At 48.3% G+C, this 11,104-nt stretch overlaps 3 protein-coding genes across 3 annotated transcripts; 2 read left to right on the forward strand and 1 right to left on the reverse strand.

Moving 5' to 3' along the window:
• Nucleotides 1-12: 12 nt before the first annotated feature.
• On the forward strand, nucleotides 13-2,061 carry LOC9634642 (probable nucleoredoxin 1). Its single transcript, XM_002965544.2, has 3 exons — nucleotides 13-668; nucleotides 743-1,225; nucleotides 1,276-2,061. The coding sequence occupies exons 1-3, from the start codon at nucleotides 51-53 to the stop codon at nucleotides 1,963-1,965; spliced, it is 1,791 nt and encodes a 596-aa protein (XP_002965590.2). The 5' UTR covers nucleotides 13-50; the 3' UTR covers nucleotides 1,966-2,061.
• Nucleotides 2,062-4,109: 2,048 nt separating this feature from the next.
• On the reverse strand, nucleotides 4,110-5,624 carry LOC112344980 (pentatricopeptide repeat-containing protein At4g02750-like). The gene has a single exon (XM_024670737.1). It carries the CDS (start codon nucleotides 5,622-5,624, stop codon nucleotides 4,110-4,112), a length of 1,515 nt encoding a protein of 504 aa, XP_024526505.1.
• Nucleotides 5,625-9,967: 4,343 nt separating this feature from the next.
• On the forward strand, nucleotides 9,968-11,045 carry LOC9634644 (trihelix transcription factor ASR3). The gene has a single exon (XM_002965546.2). It carries the CDS (start codon nucleotides 9,978-9,980, stop codon nucleotides 10,806-10,808), a length of 831 nt encoding a protein of 276 aa, XP_002965592.1. The 5' UTR covers nucleotides 9,968-9,977; the 3' UTR covers nucleotides 10,809-11,045.
• The last annotated feature ends 59 nt before the right edge of the window (nucleotides 11,046-11,104 follow it).

The following is an 11,104-nucleotide window of genomic DNA, read 5'->3' on the forward strand; positions in this document are numbered from 1 at the left end:
TGTGACCTCTTTCACACGGCTTAGGGTTTATCAGAGAGAGGTGCGCAGCTATGGCGGGGAAGCTACTCCATTCCGTGAATCTCATCGATGCGCGCAGTGGCGAATCGATCAAGGCCGCCGATGCGCTGCGCAACAAGGTAACGCTGCTCGCGATCGCGCCGCACTGGCTGCCGATGCCGCTGCGGCAGACCATGGCGTCGCTGGTCGAGGTCGTGGACGAGCTCCAGCAGCAGGGCAAGGAGATCGCGCTCGTCTACGTCGCCGTGGATCGCGACGAGGACATGATCGCCAACCTCAAGGCACGCGGCAACGACAGGGTTCTCGACGATCGCCCGTCGCAGGAGTGTTTTGACGATCTCCGGAAGCAGATGTCGCAGGGGTGGATGGCTGTTCCTCTGGAGGATTCCGCCACGCGCGAGTCGCTACTCAAGGATTTGCGGTCTGGAGCTGGGATTTTCCATCTGGCCGTGATTGGAGAGGATGGAGAGGTCTTAACGCAAGATGGCCTGGACGTGATCTACAAGTGGGGGGCCGAGGGGTTTCCTTTCAGCGACGAACGAATTCAAGCCCTGGAGAAGGAGGCCGAGGAGAGGAAAGCCAACCAGAGTCTAAAGTCGCTGCTCGTCTCTCCGGATCGAGACTTCGTCATTGCAAACGATGGATCGAAGGTTTGTTCTCTAGATTGTTTTCGTTGTTCTTCCATCCTTTCTCTCATGTGTTTCTTGTGTTTCTCGGTTTTAAGGTGAAAGTAGAGAGCTTGGAAGGGAAGATCGTGGCGCTATACTTCTCCGGGCACTGGTGTGGTCCTTGCCGGAGCTTCACTCCCGTGCTGGCCAGGCTTTACAAACAGCTCAAAGACAAAGGTGAGGAGTTTGAGGTGGTGTTCGTCTCAGCGGACAACGACGAAGACGCTTTCGAGGAGTACCACAAGGAGATGCCATGGCTTGCGATTCCCTTCTCGGATTCCAAGACGAGGAAGCAGCTGGATCGCATTTTCGACATAGGTGGGATCCCGTCGCTGGTGGTCCTGGGCAAGGATGGCAAGACTGTCCACACTGATGCCGTGCAGCTCGTTTCCAAGCATGGTGTCGACGCTTATCCCTTCACTCCAGAGAAGCTGGACGAGATCAAGGCTGAGCAGGAGAAGAGGCGTGCTCAGCAAACTCTGGACTCGCTCCTGGTATCAAACAGCCGCGACTTTGTTGTCACTCACGATGGCAAAGAGGTAACTTGGAAAGTTTTTCTTCCTGACGCTGAAAAGTCTTTGTTTTCCAGGTGAAAATCAGCGAGCTCAAAGGAAAGACTGTCGGACTCTACTTCTCGGCTCACTGGTGCCCGCCTTGCCGCGGATTCACGCCGGAGCTCGTCCAAGTCTACAACGAGCTCAAGCAAAAGAACGCCGAGTTTGAGATCATCTTCGTCTCCAGCGACCGTGACGAGGGGGCCTTCAAGTCCTACTTCGCATCGATGCCGTGGCTGGCCCTCCCCTTCTCGGACCGCGAATCCAAGTCGGAGCTCTCCAGCTACTTCGAGGTGGAAGGCATTCCAACGCTGGTGATCCTGGGACCCGATGGGAAAACTCTCACCGCGGCTGGACGACGCCTGGTGGGGGCTTACAAAGCAGCGGCGTTTCCTTTCACGGGCTCGCACATCGAAGCTCTCAAATCCAAGGAGATGGAGGAAGCCAACGCCGTGGCGGCACAGCTCCCGAAAGAGATCACTCACTCGAGCCATCCGGAGCATCCGCTCGCGCTCGTCGTGAGCGCGTACAAGGGGCCGTATGGCTGTGATGTCTGCGATCAAGATGGTACTGGCTGGGTCTATCACTGCGCCGAGTGCTCGTTTGATATCCATCCCAAGTGTGCCAAGCCGGAGATTGAGAAGAAGAAAGCGGAAGAACAAGAGGGCGGCGGCGCCAAGAAGGAAGGCTGGGTTTGCGAAGGCGATGTTTGCAAGAAGAATTAAACTGAGCCGAATATTCTAAGGTATAGCAAGTTTGCTCTATAGAGACAAAAAAGGTGATAAAAGCCCTAAACAAGTATCTACGACTTGTTTGTTGTAGCCAAGCAATACATGGAATGTTTAGGAGAAACAATAGCAAGATGCAATAAAGACGGCCATTCGAGCAGGAAGTTCGCATAGTTCAGAAGCTGGATATGGCCGACAAGAAGAAGAGCCAGTATACATTTACACAAAGATATATATCCTTGGAGTCCTGAGGATTTGGCCTAGTTATCTGCAGGACTTTAAGAGTGGCTTGCGATAGAGGAGGCAGCTGGATCGCATTTTCAACAAAGGCGGGATCCCGTCGCTGGTGGTTCTGGGCACGGATGCCGTGCAGCGCTCTGGAAAAGAAAGACTTTTCAGCGGAAGGAGAAAACTTTCCAAGTTACCTCTTTGCCATCGTGAGTGACAACAAAGTCGCGGCTGTTTGATACCAGGAGCGAGTCGAGAGTTTGGTGAGCACGCCTCTTCTCCTGCTCAGCCTTGATCTCGTCCAGCTTCTCTGGAGTGAAGGGATCCGCATCGACGCTTGGAAACGGGAGCTCAGAGGAAGATCGGTTGCCGCAGATTCACGCCGGAGCTCGTTCAAGTCTTCAACGAGCTCAAGCAAAAGAATTTGACGAGGAGGCCTTCAAGTCCTACTTTGCATCGATGGTCTCTCCTTCTCGGATCGCGAATCCAAATCGGAGCTCTCCAGCTACTTCGACGTGGAAGGCATAACGCTGGTGATCCTGGCACCCGACGGCAAAACTCTCACCGCGGTTGGACGACGCTTGGTGGGATCTTACAAAGCGGCGGCGTTTCCTTTGACGGACTTGCACATCGAAACTAGGTAATCTACAAGTGAGGTTTCAAAGCAAATGACGTCATTCCCAAACAAAAGTTTGTAGGCCAAAGCGGGAGCCTCGCGGCGGCATAGGAATCTGCTGGCTCATTGATCCAGCTAGCGTCGGCACCATTCTCTTGGGTTGGGTGCTTTTGCAAGCTCCCCTTTGCGAACCCAATCGTGAAAAGAATGTCTTGTTTCTCCCCAGAGATCTGCCTCCTTCTAATGCCGGTCGAATCTAGATAACCCGTGGCGACAGAAATCTAATCGCACACCTAACATAAAAAATCCCACCGTATCTCTTCATGTTGCCTCTACTTTCTATGACTTAGCAGGTTTTCATTCCTTCTCAGTTTTTCCAATCAAGTTATGAAGTGTAACTTGATCTAGCAAAATCTGGAAGCAGCCAACGCAGAGGCAGTATAGCTCCGAAACAGAAGCCATCCGGTCGTACGAGGGGCCGTATGGCTGTGAATCAAGATGGCAATACTGTATGGTCCAATCAACTGCGCCGAATATTCTAATGGTATGCGCTTTTCTCTCTCTCCTTTATAAGGCATAATTAGGGTTTGTAGATTCGATGGGTTTGCTAGTGTATTTGCGAAGGATTTTCCGGAGGGATGGTGCTCAAAAGAAAGAGGTGGAGAATCTTCCGGATCAGAAGCAAAGGCAGCAACGCAAAATTAAAATAAGAGACAGAAGATTTCTAGTGACGAAGGAGGAGCTGATCGATTACTGGGCGAGTTATGATAAGGTACGTGGATTTGGATCCGTTCGCGAGTGGATTATAGCACCATAGGAGTTCCTGTGATCTTCTAACACCGTTGCTTTCAGGATCTACTCCAGGAGAAGATGTAACCGTGGATTTGTAAGCGAGTAACCGAGTTTATGGGGGTAGAGGAGGCGTCCACTGTCGACTTGATTGTGAACAGTATCTCCGTAGACCCTGAATCTATGCGGGATAAGCTAGCCATCTTGGATGATGCAAAGGAAAAGCTTGTGCTCAAGATATGGCGGATGCTTATCTTTGAGATCAAAGATGGGGATACCGATCATATGTTGACAGAGGTCCTTGAGAAAGATGGCGATTCTTCAAGCGATGCAGAACTCTGTAAAACTTTGCAGAGGCAGCGAATCCTAAAGCTAGTAGAGATGATAAAGAAGAAGAGAGCCCGGGACAACAAGGACGATAAACAGAGAACTTTTAGCGACAAAGATACTGGGAGGAAGAAGAGGAGGATTGAGTGATGATTTTGTCTTTGTAAATCCATTTGGGATTCTAATGTTTAGATTTGAGCAAGTTGGCCAGAAGAACACAAGCATAACCAGCCCCGTGATCTTCCCGCTTTGGATCGCGAATCACAGAGCTCGCGGCATCCTTTCCACTGCCGAGATCCTCTACATTTTCGTGGTGCTTGCAAGCTCCAAGCAAGCAGTTCCACTCCAAGGAATCGGGAAAAAAGGGCATGGTGGTGATGAGCTCCTTTGCTTGGCTCAAGTAGCCCATCCTCGCCAGCATGTCGACCATGTAGCAGTAGTGCTGCTTCGTGGGGGACATGCCAAAGTCAGCGGCCATCGACAGGAGGCAGGACCGCGCGGTGTGGAGCTGACCGGCATGATTGCACGCAATCAGGACCCCGACAATGCAGCACTCGTCTGGGGAGTCAACGCTCCTCATCAAGTCAAACAACTCGAACGCCGACCGCCATTGACCGTTGTTGGCGTAGGCGGCGAGAAGCGTGCCCCAGGAGACTGTGCCGGTCAACGGCATGGTCTCGAAAAAGGACTTTGCTCGCGACAGGTTTTTCCCCTGAGCAAACACATACAAGATTATTGTCCAGGACATGAGATCCCGGTGGGGCATTGAGTGGAAGAGAGACAGTGCTTGATGGAACAGCCTTTGCTGTGCTAGGGCCGACAGGATTGCGTTCCAGGACGCGAGATTGAGCTCCGGCATAAGGTTGACTAAATTCACTGCTTCTTCCAAATGCCCGTTTTGGGCATATGCGCACAGGAGCGCGTTCCAGCTAACAACATCCTTTTGCGGCATGCTATCGAACATCACCTTTGCTTGCTCTATTTTGCCATACATCGCGTAGATTCCCACCATTGCCGTCCACGATACCGCACTCCTGTGCGGCATAGAGTGGAACATTCGCTCGGCCTCGTCAAGATTCCCTGTTCTGGATAATGCCACCACCATTGCGGTAAGAGCGACGAAATCTCTCTCCTGGAGCTGCTCAAAAACTCGTCTCGCGCTTGCGATGTCGCCAATATCCGCCGAAGCAACCAGAACTGCAGTTCCAGCCAAGAGATTGAATTCTGGCATTTCGTCCCAGAGATCAATAGCACGCCTCCAATGCCCGTTCTGGGCATATGCAGTTACCATTGCAGTCCAGGCAACCAGATCCCTTAGAGGCATCATGTCGAAGATGGCTTTCGTTTCTTCGTTTCCACCGTGCGTGGCATACGCGCTGAGCATTGACGTCCAGGCAACCAGGTTCTTGCCGGGCATGGCGTCGAATATTCTCCTGGCATTGTGAATATACCCGTTGTGGGCATATGCCGAGAGCATCAGCACCCACGAGAAGCAGTCCCGGCGGTGCCCGATCGCGTCAAACACGTGGCGTGCGGATGCAACGCTGCCGCACCTTCCGTACATTTCAATCGCCTTGTTGTGCAAGAAGATGTCGGGTGGAGAAGGGGCGGAGAGGAGAGAGTGATGGATGCGATCTGCAGTGGAAAGATCTGTGCATGACTTGAGCAGTGTGATTGTGGTGGCTCTATCAAGCATAGAGATTCTTTGTTAAGGAAACATTCTTGTTGTGAGCGCCGAGGATGTCAAAAGTGGTGTGGGATTTGACGTTTCTGGACGTCGAGACAAGCCTCCGGGAAAAGACGCTCCACAAACTGCAGGGTGTGCAGATACCACGCCTCGTCCAGTGGGGTTTCTTGTGTGGAACGATGATGACCAGCGACGAAGGTTGTACACCTCTTGGTAGCTACTTCACGTTGACGGTGCGAGACGTGCAAGAGTCTCATCCTGTCGCCTAGTAAGATCCTCCTCGGAAGCGCCAGTCTTTCTGGGTTGATCATGAGCGCTCGGGAGGAGGCTGCCACCGGCAGTCGTACAGAAATGATCGGGAGGTTGACATGTAGTCCTTTGATGACAATGTAAATGAAAAGATTGCTTGTAAAAGAAAAACTATAATATATTAATTTTAATCTTTATTCAAAGTGGTGCAATTTTTGTTTGCAAATTTATCATATTAGAGTGATAAAAGATAATTGTTTATTGAATATTTGGTGGCTATCACATAGATATACTTGAGGTGCTAGCAAGCAATCATGGCAGTGCTGGTTTGGAAAGTGGAGGTGGCAAAGTGGAGCAAATAAGCATCCTTTCTAGTTGCACAGTTTCAATACATTCTATTTAGCCATTTGACTTGAAGAACACTCATTTTTTACTGGCAGGTTTTTCCTTAAGTCTTAATTTATTAATATACTTTAAAAAGATATTAATAGTATTTTAAATTATAAATCTACAAGAATAAAACGATAAGTATGGTAAAAAGTTCTATGTAACACAACTTGCGTGCTCATTGGCTGGAGCGAGGTAAGATGGAACCTGGCACGTGTTTAGGGTGTGCTTGTGTGTGAGAAGCATTCACTTCACCCATTTGTGTTCCCAGGTGTTGGCGCAACCACAACTGCCAAAGTGGCTCTGTTAATTGGAAAGATTTCCCTTCATAGTTTTAGGGTGGAGAAAGGTGAATCAGTGGAGTTTAGCCAGGGAATTGAAAATGACGGGCATGAAACCTGATTGGATGGAGGTGGAGTATGGGCCTTACGGCATCCAGAGCTGGAGCAAGCCTTCAACACGGCCAGAACCATCAGAGAGTTCAGCTCTAGTCCCTGTTCTTTTGTGAGAAAGAACAAGCTCAAGACGAGTTCTTCCTCGCGGTCCTCTAAGTATCCCATCATCAAGGCAGTCCACGAGACAACGCCGTGATATCTCATCCTGTCCAAAGCTTTGCAAGTGTCCACTTGCAATGTGTATCAACCAAGATGTTCCTCAAAGCCATAGCTTGGAAACCCATCCACTGCTCACGGCTCGAGCATGGAGATCCATTGTCTTCTCTAGAGCCAAAACTTTGACAAGCTTCCCATCGAGCTCCTCGCCTTCTTCTTAAGCCACCAAGCCCGGGCAAGTCCTGAAAGCAGCGGCTCAGCTCACATCATCCGCTACACAGGCGCCTCGTTCAGCTCTATCCTATCCACAAACTTGAGAGCTAAATCTTCCTGCCCGTTCTCTGGATATCCTAGCATCAGAGTGTTCCAGAAGAGAAGCATAGCACACACCATGGCATCAAAGATCTTGCAAGCTTCTGCCATGTCTCCACACCTGGAGTACATGTTGATAAAGCTATTTGCCCCCAAGGGACCCTACCTCTCCATGAAGCCTCTTCCCCTCTTGCAAGTCTCTTGAGATGCTGCATTCTTTCAATGCAGGGTACCCTGGTTTCATGCTAAACTGTGATTTTAAACACCAAGAAACAAAAACAAGAATTGAGAAGAAAAAGCAACAGATCAATTGACCTTTCGAAGAAGATCTGGATAGCAAGCGTGCCCCATGCACACGAAGTGATGTCATTTTCTAGCTGGATCCTATGACAGCTGGACTCTTCCTTGCCTGGTGATTGGTTCAGGCTCTTGATTGGCAAACCGGGCACCACAGCCTGGAAAAGGCATGCCAGTCCTCTGCTATGTTTATAGATAGAGATAAGGTGCAATTGCTTTGGAAGGACTGGAGCTCTTCAGCAAGTTCCAACCCAAGTGCTCCACCAAGAGTGATTAGCATTGGTGCATTTTGTAAATTCCAGCAGTGGAAATTTGGATTTGAGGCAACCAAAACCATATATGGTAAATGCATTACTATTTTGTGATCATAGCTAACTTCTTGGAGCATGATGCAAGAGCTGAGCAATTGCCACAGCCACTACAACTTAGTTTTTCTAGAATGTCCAGTACCTTAATAAACACTAAGCTATGGTCATAAGTGAGGAGCCTGTGGCCGTGGATCGTGATATCGACGCTGCTGCCTGGAAGTTCGAGCAAGAAAACAGTAATATAATAAGGTGATAACATTATAGTATTGAAGCAAGCATTATAGTTTAGATATTCTACCATATTAGGAAATTTAATAAATTATAAACATGATTACAAATATATAAGACTAATTTAAATGAATACCAACCATGCTTAGTATATTTTAGTTTATTCTAGAAATAAGATTAATCTTGTATTAAAATTATGAACATGTTTATAATTATTGAAAACTGGATTAAAAAATAAAAATAAACAAGAATAAAACTACTATTAAGAAAACTAAATATTGTTGCATGGAGAATGGACTTAACACTATTTTGTACAATTTGAACCCGTCATGCTCTTTTAAGCACAGGTAATGTTTGTCTAAAATCACCGCCAGATTATTTTCATGAGTAGCAAAAAATATAATTAGAAGAAAGATATTAAGAAAGAAACTTTTTAATAATTGTCCGTGAGCCCTGTAGCGGTGGTAACAATCCACCACGCTTCTCTGCAAGTTCACGCCCTCGTTCTAAGCTCCTGAGTTTGGACTTCCCGGGAGGTCACCCAGCCCAGTACTATTTAAACCCAAGGACGCTTAACCCCAAATATCCCAAGACCCTTAACCAATTGGAAAAGGGGGTGCACTCTTGTTCATGGGCCCTTTCCCTCTATATTTGAATCCCATGGATCGTCTCTCAAGTCGTTCCCTTTGGTTGCTTACAATCCACCATGTTTCCCTGCAAGTTCACGCCCTCGTGAACGGAAGCTGAGAGCCGCAGCTCTCCCGAGAGCCCCGCTCTCTTGACACCCTACCCCTTGGGTCGAGCCCAGCAGGAACAAACTGGACCAGCCAGATGTCAATCAACATGTGGTGTGATTCCCTTAGCCAACCAACAGAGTCAAACCCGAGACCGCTCTGATACCAAATTGGAAAAGGGGGTGCACTCTTGTTCATGGGCCCTTTCCCTCTATATTTGAACCCCATGGATCGTCTCTCAAGTCGTTCCTTTTGGTTGCTTACACTCGTGAACGGAAGCTGAGAGCCGCAGCTCTCCCGAGAGCTCCGCTCTCTTGACACCCTACCCCTCGGGTCGAGCCCAGCGGGAGCAAACTGGACCAGCCAGATGTCAATCAACATGTGGTGTGATTCCCTTAGCCAACCAACAGAGTCAGACCCGAGACCGCTCCGATACCAACAGAGTCAGACCCGAGACCGCTCCGATACCAACAGAGTCAGACCCGAGACCGCTCCGATACCAAATGTAAGCTCCTGAGTTTGGACTTCCCGGGAGGTCACCCAGCCCAGTACTATTCAAACCCAAGGACGCTTAACCCCAAATATCCCAAGACCCTTAACCGATTGGAAAAGGGGGTGCACTCTTGTTCATGGGCCCTTTCCCTCTATATTTGAACCCCTATGGATCGTCTCTCGAGTCGTTCCCTTTGGTTGCTTACAGCAGTGTTGGTTGGATAAACGAGGTAAGTTGGCAAATTAGAAAGGAAAAATTTGTGGCTTACACTTTCTAGTTTCCTAAATTTGATATAAATACATAATAAAAAAACTTATAAGTTTTAGTAAATGAATAAATTATAGCAATATTTTAAATTTAACATAAATTATAATTAATTTATCATAAAAAGTATAAATTTTTATATATATTTTGTATTGTTTTGATTTATGTATCATTTCATGATAATCATTCATAAAGTTTTATTTGGGCTATTAAATTACTATATAAAATTATATTGATTTTATATTTTATATTAATATTCAACTTTTCATGGCTTTTGAGAATATAAAAATTTTATGTTGCCAACTAAAATTCTTCGCTGATTGTTCAGTAACAATTTATATATGTATAGTGCTAGTTATTATTTATATTGAAAATAGAATAATAATATAACATATATTTTAACCAATGCAATTTAAAAACTTCATATTTAAAAAATATAATAGTAATATTTACCATTAAGCTTTTTAAATTTAGCTTTATATATGAATAACTGGCTGGGGGTTTTATAGTTAGGGTTAGGGCTTTATGGTGGAGCGAGGATGGCAACAGCAGCAGCGGGCGAGTACCACAAGAAGCGCAAGCGCGGCAAGAACTGGAGCAACCAGGAGGCGATCCTCCTAATCGAGGCCAAGGACGCCACCAGCCGCGAAGGTATGGGCGCCTCGGCCAAGTGGCAAGCCGTGGCGGATCACCTCGAGAGCCAGGGCGTGCTGCGCGACGTGGAGCAGTGCCGCAGCAAATGGGAGAACATGCTGGGCGACTACCGCTCCATCCTGGAGCACGAGAGGCGCGGCTCCTCCTCCTACTTCGCGCTCACCAAGGAGCAAAAGAAGGACCTCCGGCTGCCCGCCAAGTTCTCGCAGGATATGTTCCAGCTGCTCCAGCGCACCGTGACGCGCGGCGAGGCGGACATGGACGCTCTCCCCGTCGTCAATGCCGCGGCTCCTTTCGTCCCCGGGGATAGCTTCTCCAGCGAGGAGGTGCCGGGGCCGGGAGAGACGCCATCGCTCCTCCAGTTCCGCGAGGTTGGATCATCCGGGACTGGTGCTACTGCTACTGCTACCGCCGATCCCAATCCTCCAGCTCCTCATGCTGCTACTCCGAATGCTGCTGCTGCTACTGCGACCACCAAGAGGAAGCTTAGATCGATCGCTGCGGAGCCGGGGAGTGGATCGTTTGAGCTGGTTGCCAAGGCCATCTCCGAGTCCCAGGAGAAGATCCTGGCGTTTTTGCAAGAGCGGGAGGAGAGGAGGATAGAGATCGAGGAGAGGAAGCTGTCGAGGATGGACGAGCTGTTTGAGCTGCTCAGCAACATGGCTCACTCCTGGAAGACGCTGAGCGAACGGATGCTTGTCAACAGCTCGAGATGAGCGTCGAGTCTTCTTCTATTTTTTGTTCCCAGTGCCGACACCACTGCGGTAAGTTATGTAGGTCTCTAACATACAGAATTTTGTCTCCTTTGTCCTCTCACAAACAGTGTTGTGTCACTCCCCCACCGCAAAGTTTTACGTAAATTTCACACCAAAAACTTACTGTGGAAGTTTTTATGAGAAGAAAATCTGTCGATCTGATTTATTTACAAAAGCTTTTAAGAACTTTCAACCAAACTCACTTCAAAGACTTTCCCAAGAACTTCAAACAAAGAAGTTTTGTGAGAAACAAAGGT

The sequence above is a fragment of the Selaginella moellendorffii genome, unplaced genomic scaffold (assembly GCF_000143415.4).
Source record: "Selaginella moellendorffii unplaced genomic scaffold, v1.0 SELMOscaffold_6, whole genome shotgun sequence".
NCBI lineage: Eukaryota > Viridiplantae > Streptophyta > Lycopodiopsida > Selaginellales > Selaginellaceae > Selaginella > Selaginella moellendorffii.